Consider the following 18,401-nt stretch of genomic DNA (forward strand, 5'->3'; position numbering starts at 1 on the left):
GTTTGCAGAGGTGTCCCTGAGATCAAAGCCACTAATGGTGGGTATTCACTACCAGCAGTCTCTGTATTAATCATCAATTTTCTACCTGACACGAGCAAGTATAAATGGAAATTTCCAGTTGTTGTCATAGATCGTGGGATGGGGAGAATGAGGGCTGCAGGGAACATGTCTACTGGGCAGCTTAGCCCTTTTAACCTTGGAAAACTCCTAGGTTCCCAAGGCTAGGTCTTTTGTTGTTGTTGTTGTTTCTTGGGTTTTTTTGGTACCTACCATCCTGGTCTTCCTGTGTTTTCTTGCCCACACATCACTTTACGGGCAGGTATTGGGCTGGCCAAAAAGTTCGTTCGGGTATGTCTGGCCAAACCCCGGTGAATTTTTTGGCCAACTCAATACATCTGGCTTGTAGTCATCTCTACCCCCACCCCACACCTGCAAAAAAAAAAAAAAAAAAAGGAGGCCTGCCCGTTCTTGCCAAGGAACCAGACCAGCAGGGATTACCTAGTCTGAGTAGCACCAGGCTTTTCAGAATTAAGCTTTAGGCTTTCTGCTTTTTTTTTTCTTTGTCTTCCCACTCTTTAAGGCACTCTCCCCAACCCCACCTCATCCTGAAGACATGTACACAATATATATACTCCTAAACTCCACTCCCCACTCGGAATTGAAGGCCTTCCTGACAATAGGGCCATATGATACAGCCTCAGACATTTGTAAATACCTACTTGTCTCCTCCTTGTTGAGTGGGCTGTAACCTTCACTTATCCAGTTATATAACCATTGGTCAGCCAATTCCCATAAGGCCCTTCTCTGACCTAGTTGCACCTCATAATTTAATGATTTCATAGGTTACAAGAGGTGCGGCTGCCAGGTTGCTATAGAAACTTTTGCTCCACTGACCTTTTCTCCCCCTAATAAAATGTTAAAACAAAGTTACATCAACTATCCAATGAGGGATTGGGTATATTTTAAGCATAGTGTGTTCTTTCACACTGGTGAATGCTCGAAAGCCTTCTACCTCAGACAAATTCAATTTGTCTCTTGGGTTTTGGGTTTTGTTTTGTATTTTTACATTTTCAATCAAATAATCCTATTGAGTTCCCCCAAGGGAGAAATAACAAGCTGAAAATTACCCCTAACTGTGCATGTTCTTGCCAAAGGACTGACTTTACTGTCATGTCCAGACTCCACAGGCTGGAGTGGAAGAGGAAAAGCCAGAGAATTGATAAGATATGGAAAAGAGAGTTGGAGGTATGGAAGCCTGGCAAGCCTGAGGTCACACTGAAAAATGATCAGCTGAAAGTATGTTCTAGGCCCAAGGCATTAGGCCATGAAACCCCTGAATTCTGTGCCTGGGAGACCAATGAGCAGAGGTAGGGGGCCAGACAACCAGAAGTCACGCCCCAGGCAGGTGGCTGAGGAGTAGCCTAAGTCCTTAGAGCAAAAATTGAACTTGGGGCTGAATAACGGCCCTCTGACATAAGGTTGAGGGCCATAGGTGCCTCCTGTCCAGCAGTGGGGCCACCAATGAGTAGCTTGGGAGAGCTATATAGACCCCCTTAAATCCATCTGTCTTTCAAAGTTACTCTCAAATTAAAATATGAAAAGCCTTCTTTGATAAGGACAACCTGTATTTTTAAATATTCGGTAAAGTATTAAAAGGGCTTCCCTGGTGGTTCAGTGGTAAAGAATCCGCCTGCCAAATGCAGGAGACATAAGAGACAGGAGTTCGATCCCTGGGGCGAGAGGGTCCCCTGGAGGAGGGCGTGGCAACCCATTCCAGTATTCTTGACTGGAGAATTCGATGGATAGAGGAGCCTGGCAAGCTACAGTCTATGGGGTCGAACAGAGTCAGACACAACTGAAGAAACTTAGCACGTACACACAAAGTATGACTAAGACCATATTTGGAGGCTTTTGGTATTTTTCCTCCACTGCCATATACCACCTTAATAGAAACCATGTGTTTGCTGTATAAACTTAGCAAACAGGGCCACACAGAGTGCCCCTCTGTCTTGGCCCACCTCACCACCTCCCACTAGTAACTATTTGTGGCCTTAATGTGTGTTAGTCATTCAGTTGTATCCGACCCCAGGGACTGTAGCCCACCAGGTTCCTCTGTTCATGGGATTTCCCAGGCAAAAATACTGAAGTGGGTTGACATTCCCTTCTCTAGGGGAATCTTCCCAACTCAGGGATCAAACCTGCATCTCCTGCATTTCAGGCAGACTCTTTATTGTCTGAGCCACCAGGGAAGCCAGATATTCTTCCTTTATACAGATTCTAGAGCTGCCATGCTGTCTCAGGCTCATGATTGGTTTCAAAGTAATAGAAAATCAAAGTTTATACAGAAATAATGTCGTATTATCCTTATTTACTAGTCTTCATGGCTGAGTCCAAGCAGGGCTGAGATGGGGCAGAAGGGGATGCATTCTAAGGCAACTTTCACTCCCAAGACAGCCCAGATTAAGCAGGGCTCACAGCTTCCTTACTCCCAAGGGCCCTAGGGCTGAACAATGTCTGTGGAGTCTAGTGACCTAGCCAAAGCATTGGGCTAAGGATGAGTAGTAATACAAACAAGGACCAAAGGAAGTAGGAAAGAGAAAAGAGGAAAGTGGTCCTCTTATAAGCATCTCTGATGGTTGGAGCACTGCTCAAAACTGCCTCAGTCCTGGGGTACTTCCCTGGCAGTCCAGTGGGTCAGACTCTGAGCTTCCACTGTAGGGTACACGGGTTTGATTTCTGGTCTGGGAACTAGGATCCTGCATGTGAAGCAATGCAACCAAAAAAAAAAACAAAATTGCCTCAATCCTGGGAACACTGAGGCCATCACCCATCCAACTTTGAATGTCCCTGACACCTAGGAACACCTGCAGTTGATTTACTCTCAGGATATAGATGTAGACCTGAATCGTAGTGGTCAGTGGTCTTAATTACAAGCCACGGAAACCACCCCTGATTAAAGGGAGAAAATGTATTCAGTACTTATTCATAGGTTCTTGGTAGCTCACAGAATCCCTGGGGGCGAGCTAGCCAGCCCAGGACATTCCTACAGTCATCTTCCACGCGTGCTAGACACAGCAGCCTGGCCCCTTAATGCTCTCAACATTGAACTCCAACTATTGCTGCTGCTAGAGAGGCTCTGCCTCCCCCAGTACTCATCAGTGAGTGACAGTGAAAGTCACTCAGTCGAGTCTGACTCTTTGCGACCCCATGGATTGTAGCCCGCCTAGCTCTTCTGTCCATGGAATTCTCCAGGCCAGAATACTGGAGTGGGTAGCCTATCCCTTCTCCAGGGGATCTTCCCAACCCAGGAATCGAACTGGGGTCTCCTGCATTGCAGGTAGACCAGCTGAGCTACCAGGGAAGCCCTCATCAATGCGGACTTCCTCCAAATATTAGAAGGAGCTTTAGAGTCTAGAAAGTTAAAAAAAAAAAGGGGGGGTGGTGGTGGTGGTATTCATTCGCTAGGGCTTTCAAAACAAAATAACACATATGGGTGGCTTAAACAACAGAAATTTATTCTCTCACTGTTCTGGAGGCTCAGAGTCCAAGATCAAGGTGTCAGCACCTTGGCTGGCTCTCCTGAGGCTTCTCTCCCTAGCTTTTTCAGATGACTGCCTTCTCACTGTGTCCTTGTGTGTCTCTTCCTTTTCTTATAGGAACACTGGTCAGATGGGATTGGGGTCTACCCTAGTGGCCTCATTTTTACTTCATTACTTCTTTAAAGGCACTCTCCCCAAATACAGTCGCATTCTGAGGTACGGGGTGGTGGGTTAGGGCTTCTTCAGGGACAGATACTTGTTCTGTTTTTAGATCTTTTTTTTTTTTTAATTTGATTGGGTCATGCAACTTATGGGATCTTAGTTCCCTGACCAGAGATCGAATCTGTGACCCCAGCAGTGGAGGCATGGAGTCCTAACAACTGGACTGCCAGGGAAATCATCTGGAACAAATGCTTATTATTTAAGAAATTGCCTTTAAGTGGTAATTAAGTGCTTCCCTGGTGGCTCAGATGGTAAAGAATCTGCTTGTAATGTGAAAAACCCGGGTTCGATCCCTGGTTGGAAAGATCCCGTGGAGGAGGGAACAGCTAGCTACCCCACTCCAGTATTCTGGCCCGGAGAATTCTAAGGACAGAGGAGCCTGGTGGGCTATAGTCCATGGGATCCCATAGAGTCGGATACAGTAAAAATGAGGCCATTAGTGTGAAACCCAATCCCAAACAAACAAATGCTTATTTCCCTGAATTTGCCACCCTGCCTTGGGCACTATTAGTTTGGAATGGCTCATTACTCCATCCCCTTGACCCTTCTAGGGGCAAACCAGGTTGTCTTCCCCTCCCACAATCTTGTCTAATGCCAGCTACGTATCTTTCTCTACTAGTCTTCTATTGAGGTCCCCATAAGCTTTGTGGGGCACTTACTCAGATTAAAAGATCTGGAGTTCTTAAATCTCCTGATATGATATTCTTTTAGATAAACTATTGAACCTTAAATTCCATTCCCTAATGGCAGCTAGTTCTTCTGTGAATATCAGTGCATGTCCCAAGGACCAGAGGGGTGGAGATATCTAGGAAGACTTGCCTATCATGCTCCTCAACATAAGTTCTAAAGAACATGATTTAGAGTGTGGTCTTGCTGCCTTGAGGGGATCACAGTGTATATGCACCACGTGTGCTCAGTCACTCAGTCGTGGCCGACTCTCTGTGACTCCATGGACTGTAGCCCACCAGGGTCCTCTGTCTATGGGATTCACCAGGGAAGAACACTGGAGTGGGTTGCCATGTCCTACTCCAGGGGATCTTCCGGGCTCAGGGATTGAACCCACATCTCCTGCATTGGCAGGTGATTCTGGGAAGCCCCATGTATGTACCACTGTGAACCTAAAAAAGTTTAGGTAAAGAGGCCATGTTTTCATTATCAGAAATACACTATATTCTTTGTGCAAGCTTCTTCGAGGTCAAGGAGGCATGTCAAGGCAAGAGTTTGTCTATCTAATGCTTATTTTGCAAAATTTCATAATCCTGTTTTGTAAATTGATAGTCATTAATTTTCCCCAATGGATGGCTATTAATATAAGTAATCTAGCTAAAATTATATTTCAAGAGAGTAAAATGCGGTCATTTTATTTGTGAACTCCCCACATATACACCTGTGGGCTCAATCTTAGGGCCTCTTTTCTTTAGCCAAATAGACAGAATGGTCCAGGCTTTAACCCCACAGCTAAGGGATGGAAGACAAGTGGAAAAGTGTAAAGCTACTCCTGGCAAAGGCAGGTTTTTGAATGGTGGAAGCCAGTGAAGGAAAGAAGGGGAGCCAAAACAAGACTCTTAAAAAAATATATCAGCATGGCTTCCTGAGGTGTGGGTCTTGTTTTTATTTTGGCAAAGCCAAAATCAATGAGAATTATAATCAAAATGCAAATATATATTGAGAAGCCATAATGAAACTCTTCAGGAGAATAAGGCAAAGTCCATTTGTGGGAGATGCTGGGAACCTTGAGCTGGGCCAGGCATGCAGTGTTCAGAGGGTATTGGGGAAAAGAGGAACTGAGACCAAAAGGCCAGAACAGTGTGATGCGAGCCTCAAAAAATAATGGCCAAAAGTATAAAGGAGGGAAACTAAATGGAAACATAACTATGGATCCAAGATGGGAGCACTTGGGTGTGTGGAGGTAGGGAAGCGGGCAAGGACAAAAACTACCAGATGAATAAAACAGAGGGGAAACCAGGAACTGAATGTCCAATTGTCTTTAGCTTAGACTCTAGAATCAGAGAAAAACTATTTCAAGAAGGGCCCAGATCAGGAGCCAGAGAATATATAGAGCAGGAAGGTCCATAAGTGCATGTCAAGGGAGTCTAAGAGTCTGCAAATATATGCGCCTATGTATATGGCTTTCAGCAGATTCTCAAAGGCAGAAGGACTTATATACATTTTCTATTTACACAGAATGGCCCCAGAGAGAGTCCATGAGTATTTATGTTTGCTTGTTTTTTGGGTCAATTCTAGGCTGTAGCCAAATAATCAGCATGCTGGGGAGACTAAGTCAGAGGGAGGTGTTGGGGGCAGTCTCTAAACTGGTCAGACTGTGAAAGTTGGGAGTTTAGCTCAAGTTCAAATTTAGCATGTTGTCCTGATATGCTGAACCAGCATCAAATCACTGAAATATTATGGGGCTTTCATGTTAACCTTGGTGACCTCAAACAAATACTATTAGTGTGGACTTCAGCGTGTAGAAAGTTCTTCCACAGAGAGCACATGAATGGGCTTCACTGATCTGGAGGAGGTCTGTAGACTGCATATATGCAAAGTGTATTCAAAATAGTGTGTGTGCCTTTTTCTAGAGAGCAGACACATAATGTTCTGCACTTGTAACACAGTAAAGGTGATGACCTGTGACATACAGAAATATAAAAAATGATGAAACAACAAGGTCCTTCTGTATAGCACAGGAAATTATATTCAACATTTTATACTGAAGTATAATGGGAAAGTATCTGAAAAGGAATATACAGCCAGTTATTCAAGCTGGATAACTTTACTGTATGCCAGAAGCTAACACAAATTGTGTCAATAAATCAACTATACTTCAATTTTTAAACTTTTTTTTTTAAAGAATGATGAAATAAGGTTACACTTTGTGCTTGAATGATCAAAAAAGTTAAGATGAGGTTGTTTTGGCCTGGAAGGACGTTCAAGCTTGTGGGATCCCTCTGGAAGCTACAGTATAGGTCAGAGCTGTGAAACTGAGTGTGAAATTGACAGTACTTGTGAGAGGTCCTCTACTGCCAGAAGCCTTATGTCAGATCAGGGCAAAACATGGCCAGGGCAACTAGGAAAGCCATTTGATCAACGCCTTACATTCACGACCGACCTCAGTGTTTGGGGTTATCTCACAACTAGGCTATTTTTCATACATTCACAGAGTTTCATTGATAGGTCTGGAAAGCACAATATTTGCCATATAGCTTAAAGCTTGTGCCCCATTTTCAGATGACACTACATACACTGCAATACAAATTAATTTCTATATAAATACTGGATTTAGCCTGTGAATAGCAAAGTCATACTGTATTAAACTGCTCTGTAATTAAATATATGAATGTGTTACCATGACTTTTATAACCTTATCTTTGACTTTTCCTCAGTTTTTCATATACTTGCTATATTTTTTTAATTGTAGTAAAAAGCAGTTAACATAAAATATACCATCTTAATCAACTTTAAGTATAAAGTTCAGTTATATTAACTATGTTCATATTGTTGTGCAACAGATTCTTAGAAGTTTTTAATCTTTAAACTATCCTCATTGGACAAACACCCCACTTCTCTTATGACTCACAAAATTATATTGCATTACGTTTCTCTGTATTAAATGCGTGAATGTGTTACTACAAATTTTGTAACCTTATCTTTGGTATTTCCTCATATTTTTGTTTGTATTACACTGGAAGAATCATAAAATGGAAACAGTCTGGGACTTTCTCAGCTTCTGTGATTTTCTCACTTAATGGTCAAATTCAGCCACACATATAAGCCCCTAGGTGTGCCATCCCTCAATGAACAGGGAGAGAGTACAGTCTGGTCAGAGAGAGGAGTGGATGAGTCCTGGCCAAGCCAGGGGAAGAACCATGAGGGCAGCTTTGATGGGAGCAATCTCCCCTCCATGATGAGAAAGGAACAATCTGGAAACCGACTGCTTGGATCCCTAGCTCCCTCCATGGCTTGAATGCTCTGTGCCTCTAAACAGATTCCTTAACCTCTCTGAGCCTCAGTTTCCTCTTCTATAACGTAAGGATGGTAATGGTATTTGCCCTCCAGGATTGTTGTGAGCACTAAAGAGCACTGCCTGGTACATAGTAAGCACTCAATATATATTACCTGCAACTGGTATTGCTATTATTATGAACCACTCCAGCTGGAAACACCTGGGCTAAGGACCTGTCAGTCCATCTTGTCATGACCTTAGTGAGATGAATGATGAAGAATCAACTGTTTAATTCCACTGAAATCCTAGGCCAGGAGAATAGTTTCAGGCTTGTGGTTTGAAGGGGGTGGATGTTGAGGGATGATCTTAAAGAAAAGCATAGAAGGGATTGTTGTCTATTATGTCCATCTCAACAATGGTTGAAAATGTTGGTCTGAAAATGTCTTGTCAATCACACCATCTTGGCGTCCCCCCAAGACCTCTCTTAAAGCACGAATAAATTATCTAAGAGTCCACCAGAAATCTGCACTCCTAACACTTTGCATGTCCACACACATTAGTTTTCAGGATTGCTGTTTCCTGAAAATAGCTATTGGCACTGGGGGTAAGTTGAGAGATGGACAAAGGAAAATGACCCAGAGTCGGTGCTGTGCTGGTAAAAATATAGCAACCTGTTCTCTGGAAGAGAAGCCCTAATTTCTAGCGTGCTGTACATCTCCCACCATGGCTGATTTCAGCTACCAACCTGATGTCACTGAACGAGAGGTGCTCAGTGAGTGGCGTACTATGATATAGCATTTCCACCTACAGATGCGGGAGGGCTCAATAACTTCAACAGCATGAATGAGAGTGAAAAGTAGTCCAACAATTAGGAAGTGATAAACTTGGAGTATCCATTACTTTGTTTTTAACATAACTTATTTAATTGTAAGTTTATACAACTCATTTAAAAATGATGGCCATGTTTAACAACCAGGTTGTAAAATTTCTGAAATCTTAACAGTTGTCTTTCATGAGGACAATAAGCCAGCTCTAGTGCCCCACTGTAGGGGCCCCGTTTATGTCTGGTTGATCAAGGTGAGAAGATTCATCTGGGTCCATTGTGCTAAAGCCTCCAGATCTTATAAAGCACAACCCTTCACTCCAGCCCACTCTACCATGGCCTCCCCACTTCTGAAGGTTTCAGTCACTCCCCAAAGCATGTCCCTCCCACAACTACCCCAGCTCTCTTTCTCTCGCCTGGATCATAACAGGGCTTCTGGGCTCAACAGCAGGAATCAGGCTGTGTTGAAGGGGCTCCCATGGCAGTTACCCCATGAAACCTGACTTGGCCAGTGGGCTGGGCTCTCCCATGCTAGCCCACCTCCTCCCAGAAGTTCACTGCACAGGTCTCCCCAGACAGTGGTTGGTGCTTTCAATCAGGATAAAACAAAAGTGTGAGACACTGGGGCCTGCTTCTCTGTCAGGAATTGCCAAGCCTTGGGTCCTGTTGGACTGAACTGTTCACAATATTACACACCATTGGCTGATGCTCTCTTTATGAACTTAATAGATTTTTTTTTTCATGTGTTTCTTCTGCCTGGAATGTTTTTCAATCCCTCTCCACACTTTCATCTGGAAAACTTCTCATTCTTCAGGATTCAGCTTCTGTATCACCTCCTCCAAGAAGCCTTCCTTGAATACCACCCCAAGCAAAATTAGGTACTTTTCCTTTGAAGAAAGTAATGCTCTGTGTATCTATGTAATACCCTGCGTTTTCTTCCCTAGGCTGTGAGCCTCTCAAGGGCACAGATGTCCTGTGTTCTTCTCTGTAGCCCAGTGCCTGGCATATAATGTGTCCTGTAAATACTTGTCCTACCCTTGCGGGACCTGGACTAAGAATTACCACTATAGCTGAGCCTCTGTTTTGCTGCCAGTTCCTATAGGTGGAAAGGCCTCTGGTGAATACCCTTCCATCTGAACTTTGAAGGAGATGTGAGCATCAAAAGATCCATCCCCTTTTCGCTTATCTATTTTTCAAACACAAAGATTGTGTTTAACTTACAACTAATGAGGGAACTGGTAAGATGTCACAGGCTATTCTAAGGAGAATGCAAAACACCTTTTTCAACTTAGAAAAAATCCTTTCATCTGTGGATTTATAGTCCTGTATTACAGATGGCCAACAAAACCCCACCCCTTTTGGCACCTGGCTCCCAGCGGGAAGGATGAGGTAGACAGCCTTCTTTGTGAAGTTGTTTCATTAATGATGAGGCTTTAAAAACATCCAGGATGGACTTCCCTGGTGGTCCAGTGGTTAAGAATCCACCTGCCAATGCAGGGGATATGGGTTCGATCCCTTGTCCAGAAAGATTCCACATGCCATGGAGCAACTAAGCCTATTCGCCAGCCATAACTACTAAGCCTGCGCTCTGGAGCCAGTGCTCTGCAACAAGAAGCAAATGCAATGAGTAGCCCGTGCACCGCAATGAGTGGCCCACGCACAGCAATGAACACCCAGTGCAGCCAAAAACCAACACAAAAGACAAAACAAAATAAAAACATTCGGGAAAGATGGAAACAGACCAGGCACTTGATGGGATTATTGGACCTAAGAACCAACCTGAAATCTCTCGTTTCTGGTCTTCCTATTAGATAGATGTCTTTTGGTGGGGGGTGGGGGGGCAGCTGTCAGAATATAAGAAATGTGAGGCCTGAGAAATGAGAGCAGTGGAGTTCATGAGAGGCAGCTTAAGGACTGTGGAGTCAGACAGCCTGGATCCCAAGGTCAGCTGCGTGGCCTTCAAGAAGTTGCATTCTTTTTCTGAAGCACAGCATCCTCCTCTGTAGAACAGGGATGACAATAGGACCCACCTCAGGACTAAACACGATAATGTGGAGCCCAACACCCTGCATGTCGTTTATTATCGGTCAAGGGGTGCTGCTCACACAGAAAAGGTTACTATAACCCTTTCTGCAGGTTCCCCAACCAAATGGCCACCAGGTGAATCTGTGGCACCCTGTGGGGGGAGCTCATAAGAGCAGTGAAGGTCGGGGGCTCTGGAATCAGATTGCCCAGGTTTTCATCTGTATGACCCTAGGCAAGTACTGTAACCAGGCTGTGCTATAGTTTACTACTTATAACATGGGACTAGAGATATACTTCACAGATTAGAGTGAAGATCTCATGAGACGCTAAATATTTGAAAACCTAGAAAAGAGCCTGGTATGCAGGGAACACTCAGTGTATGTTAGTTGGGCCTTAGAACATCTAAGGGTGTAAGAACATGACTTGTGCTTCCTGAAGACATGACTTCAGTCTTGGTTTGGGCATAAGTGGTATCCCCAACCAGGATGGAAGATCAAATCCAGTCACTATGAGAAGAGGATACATGAAGTTTTTCACAGAAGGCAGTAAAAGGAAGTCACATGAGTTGTCATGATTAACCATTTCCTCCTTCCCTTCCTCCAGTTGGAACTTATCCTTGTAGACTGCTGAAACCAAAGTGCTTAACTCCATTTGTAGACTTCATGCTCTCCCAACCCTCAGCCCTGGTCCTCTTATGAAAGTGCTCACTGGGGCTTGTAGGAGAAGCACATGGTCCAAAGGGTCAGTGATCTCCCCTTTTCCTGTGGCTGTGTTGGATGTTCCCATAATGCACCTCTAATAGCCAAGAGAAGCAAGATTTTTATAGCAAAACTTGACTTCTGTTAAGTAAGCTATTTGGGGACTTAATTTTGTTGTACTTGTGGTATCCAGAAATTGTTGATGTTGACTTATTGAGACGCAGGTGGTGTTCTACAGGGGGGCTAGTGGGAAGCACTTCACTAAGTGGAGGAAAGGGGTTTTTAGGACTTTGTAATGCAACCATGACATTGGGTCATACATGTGTGGACAGTAAACACGGCTGACCAGTCAATGTGAGGATCAATTGAAATGGGGAAATCAGTAGCAGAAAACTGGAAAGGGTGGGAGAGGTGAACTCTGAGATCTAGAGCAGGGCTCCTTGGGGCCTCCCCCTCCTCTGCCTTGACTAGGGCATGGCTCTGCAGTAGGCTGACCATGGACAAGTCTTGCTGGGAAGTTTATGCATTGCCTGGAAGAAGGCAATATGGAGAGTATTGACATCAGCTCCTTCCCATCCCACCCCAGTCCCTCCTAGGAGTGAAGAAATCATAGAACATAAGAGGGGGCAGGAAAGTGTAAACATCTGGGAGCCTGTGGGTTGGGGGCATTTGTCCATCCCTTCTCTGGCTCCTGTCTTGTTTTGAGACCAGAAGTTCCTTCTAGGGAGGCATCTTTGGCCGTGGAGAACTCAAAGGGTGGATCCCAGCAGAGAGAAAGCAGAAAGTGTTGGCTTTGGCTTTGATCGAACAAGACCTTCTTTTAAGATAATTCAATCCAGTTCTCCAGAGAGAATTAGGTGGCATTCTGGGCAGAAGACCTGCCTTGAAGGGAAGACTGTGCCTTTGGCCTGTGTGTGCTCTATCTCATGAGAACCAGACAGCAGCAAATAAGGCATAGAAGGGACATGTCCAACAGAACCAAGCATTCCCTCTGGGACCTGGCTGGTAGGAGTTCGGATTTTTCTCAATTACCGGAAAGATTCTGTTACAAAGAACATGGTCAGGCCCAAGGGGAGTTTTCTATCATTTTTTAAATTGTTCTACTCCCATGTCTTTTTTTTCTTCAGCAGCAAAATGGAACCTGTGTAAAGTCCTCAGTGGTGCGAGACTAACACCCATATGCTAAAGGAGGTGAGATGTTACTGAAGCTCTTATGCCAGTGTCAGCTCAGTCAATATCACTCATTGTCCTAGCCAATTTTACCCGTTTTCCTGTCAAACGGCTCATGCTGTGGGCCTTAGCTTCAGCCGATTGTTGAGACACCATTGAATCAAAATAAAAACATGAAATTTGCTTTCATGAACATTTTATCATGCCAAAGAAAATATACTAGGTATTGTGCTCTGCTTTAAACAAACCCAATATATGAACGGATTGACAAAGTAATGGCAGGTTATTAGCAAAAAGTTTCAACATAATTAGTAACAACAAGCTTTTCTGGTGCATTTTTAAACAATTAGTTTAATCAGTTCACACCTGCCTTGCTGTCACATACATAAGATCTATTTCCTTGAAACATCTTCCAGTCAAATGTATTACAACCAATAGGAACAAGAACAAAATAGATGTTCTGATCGCTTTCAATTCAGCTTCTGACAAAAAAATACTGAAGTCATTTGGGCAATTCTTGCCCTACAGTATGGGTAGAGTTGTGTTAGATACAAAGTGAGACAATAGGAAACATTTTTAAATGAACAACAAGCTTTCACAGAGACTGTCTATATCACATTGTTATTACAACATAGATGAACTGAAACTTCATTTGTATAGATTTCGAGGAAAGAAGACCCTAAAGAGACAACAAGCATATAGAGGTAGTTGAATAGCAATATGGGAAGAAAAAAAAAGAAGCATTATATTTATTCCCCGTTTGGGTCATTACAATGCAAGAGTAAAATGGCTGCTTAACAAACAATGGGAATTACAAACACAAAGACACATTGGCCACTGTTTAAATGGCTTGCTTGATATTTTAATCCTGGCATTACCAAGAACTGCATAAAATGACGGAACTAGTTTATCTAAGGTAAAGCCTATGATGCCACACTGAACTATTTGCTCTCCTTTGATTTTGTTGTTGTTTATTATCATTGCTTTGACTATAGATAAATGTCAAGCAACTTTCAAAATGAAGCATAAGCTACAGTGTTGCTTTGTAAACTTGTTAATCACATTTGCTGCGACAAGGTTTTAAACGGCTACACAATCACGAAGCAAAAGCTTTAAAATGACACCAGGAACAGAGATTACAGGCACTTCTCTCTCAAGGTTAATTTAGCGCATTTGAAAATACCCATTTGTAAGGGGAAATGTCTTCATTTCACCACTGGTTGTGCATAATCCAGATTATTAAATAGTTGAACAGTGGGAGCTATCATTCTAAGAGGAACCAAATGCATACATTTGACTTGGCTCCTTTTCCTTCTTTCTTGCACTCAGGAAAGGCCACAAATCGCAGGCCATGCAGCTGGCTGCTTCTCAGAACTGTCTTTGATCAAATCAAAACCTCATTCCTCATGCCCAAGAATGGGCTGAAAATCTGTCCTTTTCTCTTATTTGGGATGCCTTCTATCTGCATCTCGATTGCACATCTCTGCTATGATTCTGCCTTGGGAAACAGAAATAGATGCAAAGTCAACATGTTGGGAACTCAAGGAACGAGTCCCTGAATAACACTCCCATCCTGGAAAAGGAATTGGTGAGGGGAAACATAGTCCCCAGCGGGTTCCAGGCCATCAACAGTATGTGATCTATTGGCAGTGAGAGACCTCTGGGTGCTGTGAACCAGCCTCAGAGCTCCACCACTCTAACACTCAGTCACAGGGGACTATCTGAACCCAGTTCGGCTCCACAAGCAGAATTGGAAGCGCCACATGCGCAGTGATTTGGCTAGCCCCAGAGTGCTATGGCAGCAGAGGACTAGATGCAGTCATCCTTCAGAAAAGGCAAATTGTTGACATAGTCAGTTCTCTACCCCACTACATAAGGGGCAAGCACTCTTCTCCGAGTTATCTACAGAAAATTAGTTTTTATCATTTTTCATTTTCTACATTTTGCTGGTTATTAGCTAGCAGCAATAATAGTACAGTACAAAGCAGAAAGGCATAATGTCTGCTTGGTACCTAATATATATATACATATATATACACACAAGTACACACACACACACACACACATATATATATATATGCACATCTATATACACCTATATACATCTTTATACACACACACACACACACACACACACACGCACAGGGAAAATAACCTACTAGGAAAAGACTATGTCAATCACAATAAACTAGCTGAATAAATGTCACTGACTACCAAGGGGGAAGTCTTGTCCTCCTGGCCTAGATTTAACTTTATGTTTATACTGTGTATACTCTTTATTCTTAAGCTTTGCAGCAAAATCAAGTCACAAACAGCAAAATGGTCATGTCCAGTTGATTACCCCATTCAAGTACATATCAAAGAAAGTCAAGGCTTAGCTTTGCACCTTGCCTCCAACCACTACTGAAACAAAAGCTTGCTATAAAACAATCCAAATGTGTATCAAGGGTACTGGGAGGCAAGTGCATGTCTGCCTAGCCAAGATCTATTGCTACAGTTAGGTCCTCCCTCATCAATGTGAAATATCCTATGATGTGGAATTTTATACATTTTGGAGAGCAAGAAGTGATGAGTTGGTTATTCTATGGAGTTAGAATTTAAGGCTTCCATTATATCAGAAATTCTAGACCTCCAAACAACACTACTTTTTAGTCTTCTCGAAAGAGGGAAAATTTGCTGGCATGGGATTTTCCCCTTATTTCTAACCCTCATTTGTTTTCCAGTCTTTTCATTTTCCCAAACAGACTTGACTCCCAAAGGAATTACATGTAAATCATCAAGTTATGGTCTGAAAATCAGAGGTGTGGATTCCCTCAACCAATTGTAAAGGGGTTGGAAATGGGTATTGTATGTAAAGGCAGGTTTTTATGGAAATGTAGCCCCTGATGATATTCTGTAACTATGAATAATCTAATCATAGCAGTTATTTGTTGAATGACTCCTATGTGCTAGGCACTATGCTAAGTGATATATGTATATTATCTCACTTAATGCTGTATTCATAACAACCCTACATGCAGTATTTATCATCACCATTTGCTAGATGACAAACTGGTTCTCAGAAAAACTGAAATCACAAAAGTAACACATCTAGCAATCAGAGACACTTATGGCCCTCTGCTGCATTTATGCAGATAATAGGAAACTATTGTCCTAGGACTGTATCTGACCATCTGGTTGGGTACCAGGTGGGAGCAGGAGCCTTTCATTTCCTCCTCCCTGAGCCTGGGAGAGTTTGCTTGGGCAGCAACCACTCCTATACTTCCATTTTTTACTGGCCCAGTTGGGCTCCAAACACCCAACCTGGGACCACAATGTTCTGACAACACGGTGTTCGTTAAGAAAGTGCAGAAGAGGTTATTTGGTTTTTGCTTACGTGACTCTCTTTTCTGAGGGATCAACCCATTCTCCCTTTTCTGTTTCTGGCCACAGGTGGTGATGGAAGAAGTCAGCCTGATTACTTGTGGCAATAACCTCTCACGGGAACAGAGTGGATGGGCTGCACATGAGTCACGCGTCGCAGCTGTCCAGAGTCACACGGGGGGATTATTTACATGAAGGTAGGAATAACACAATTCATTTCTTCCCTGCCCTAATCTTTTCATTTGGTTGTTATAACACTCCTGTTTTCAGGTTGTCCTGGCACTAAAGAAATCAAACTGCACTAAGCAAGCTAAACAAAACCTCACCCTTACCCTCTTTTCACTGTTCCTCCCCTGTGTTGAAATCTTTAGCCCATCACAAGGAGGGAAGATCATGTTTAGATAAAATCATGGATTAACTGTCTGCTTCCTTTGAAAAGCTTTAAAAACCAAAAAGGTAGTTTGAGGGTTTTTTTAAAAAGGGTTCTACATCTTTTTTTCCTGGTTTCTTTACACTTTTAATAATGATCCATCCTCATCAAGTGTTTCCACACATGCTAGCCAGGCCATGATCCTCACAACCCTGACTGACAAGAGGTGGGGTATGGAGGCTAGCTGGGCATGGTTGTGATGTGCCAGACTGAAAACCATCACTTCTGAAGACTTATATTCTCCCGCCTTCCCATTCTAACTGAATTGGAGAGAAATTAAGATATAATTAGATTGCTGAAATAAATGCCTATGAGAGATTGTAATAAAATATACTCCTCTAATTCATCTCTTGAGTCCAGAAAAATAATTCCTTCATCCTGCCTCCATAGCAAATGGATTATTTTTATCACACCCTGGCTCATTCCATAACCTATGCCGAATCCCATAAGTGTTTTCTACTGTTGCATTCAAATTGAAAGCAAAATAGAATCTGTAAAGACAGATGATCTTAGCATGATGCTGAACTTCCTTTAAGCATCTAATTGGATAGATACTGAAATGGTTTAAGAACTGGGGTCACATGTAGCACAAACTGTTAAAGCAAAAATCACACATTTCTAGTATTGTTACTTCCCCCTAGGTACATGGTAAACCACAGCAATAAATAAAGCAGTATTTTTCAGTTATGCACACTTAAATAGTTACAAACACACATGTAGGGGGAAAAAAGATATTGTAGTGCAAAAAAATAAATTATTAAAACAGAAAGAACTATGAACATTATTTTACACAATGCTATATAAAATCTGAAACATTTGGAATGAGATCTCAAAAGTCAGTAAGATAATGTAGCAACATGATTAGGAACTGGGTATCACATTTCAACCACACAGTCATTCCTCTATGAAAGACAGAAAATTAAAGCAAAACCACTTTAAACTTTGAGAAAATTTTATGTCAAAATCAAAAATTTTTTTTTTCTTCTGGGCTCTTAAACAACCTCTGCTGTGCATGTAGTTGTGCAGCATGTCAAGAAGCATCTTCAGAAAGAAAGTTGCAAACAGATCACATTTTTCTGGTCTTTTCACTTAATTTCTCTCTGATCAATAGCAGGAGAGTGATTCTGTTTGATACTTCCTTCTAAGATGTTATTGCAATTAGATATATTTACAAGATGACTCCCCCGCAGTGGTGGGGGAGCGTGGGGGCTCCTTTTCAGCAATCCACTCACTAGTTCTGGTTTCGGGATATAAAGGCCAGGACTCGCCGAATACCATTCAGCCGATCCTTCAGGGACCTCATTGCTAGGAACGGGAGCTGAGCTCGGCTTTCCAATGGAAGAACCGCTAACGTCCACCAGCACCAGGCCGGGCCATTCGGGTTGATCTGCAACAGAGAAATGGTATGGGTTCATCCTATTCCCACAGAAGCGATCCCAGTCTGCAGGCTTCCAAAGCTGCCAGGAAACAATCCAGGTGGAACTGCTTCTGTGTGTGGCAGAGACTGCTAATTACACCCCCTCCCCAATATCTATTTCCCTTTATCTTAGCTGGGCATACAGCCACTGGGGCCGAGGGTGGGGAAGCTACATTGCTCAGTCTCCTTTGCAGCCATATGACAAAGTCCTGGCTAATGAGATGTAAGAGGCATTGATACGTATAAGTTCTGGGTCATTCTCTGGAAAAGGGGCATGTGCCCTTGCCTTCATCTTTCTCTCCCTTTCCCCTGGGCAGAACGTGGACATAGTGATGATCACTTTCTTTACTCAGGAGGATGAGGGCAGCAGTTACAGGAGGTAGAGCTTTGTCAGGAATGAGCCTGGGTGTCTGAATGATCTCATAGAATACGGCTGCCCTAGCTCCCCATCTCTATGACTTTTGCTCTCTATCTAGTCTAAGCTACAGTTATTTTTGGTAGTGGCTAAAGCAGACACATTGATATCTTAATAAATACACCATACCTTCTAGCCAGTGTGATTTCATGAGCTGAACTAGCTACTGCAGTCAGCCCTCCATATCCGCAGACTCAACCAACTACGGACTGAAATTGGTTGACTGAATCTGCAGACATGAAACCTGTAGATGCAGAGGGCTGGTTGTACTCATTGCTCTGCATCACTTTATAGAAGGGGCCTCCTGGAACCAATCCCCCGTGGAGACCAAGAGATGACTATTCAGCCTCTTCCAC

At 43.0% G+C, this 18,401-nt stretch overlaps 1 protein-coding gene across 4 annotated transcripts in view; it reads right to left on the minus strand.

The window, feature by feature from the left end:
* The window catches only part of LONRF3 (LON peptidase N-terminal domain and ring finger 3), a 63,894-nt gene that overhangs the window by 11,778 nt on the left and 33,715 nt on the right, over nucleotides 1-18,401 (minus strand). For 2 of the 4 annotated variants that reach the window (XM_070292110.1, XM_070292111.1), the window contains exon 11: nucleotides 17,446-17,600. In XM_070292110.1, the coding sequence (XP_070148211.1) occupies nucleotides 17,446-17,600 (155 nt within the window). Of the gene's footprint in view, nucleotides 1-12,743; nucleotides 17,601-18,401 lie in introns of those variants that run through there. The other 2 variants (XM_070292109.1, XM_070292112.1) reach the window with 1 other exon arrangement.

Source organism: Ovis canadensis, chromosome X (assembly GCF_042477335.2).
Source record: "Ovis canadensis isolate MfBH-ARS-UI-01 breed Bighorn chromosome X, ARS-UI_OviCan_v2, whole genome shotgun sequence".
NCBI classification, from domain to species: domain Eukaryota; kingdom Metazoa; phylum Chordata; class Mammalia; order Artiodactyla; family Bovidae; genus Ovis; species Ovis canadensis.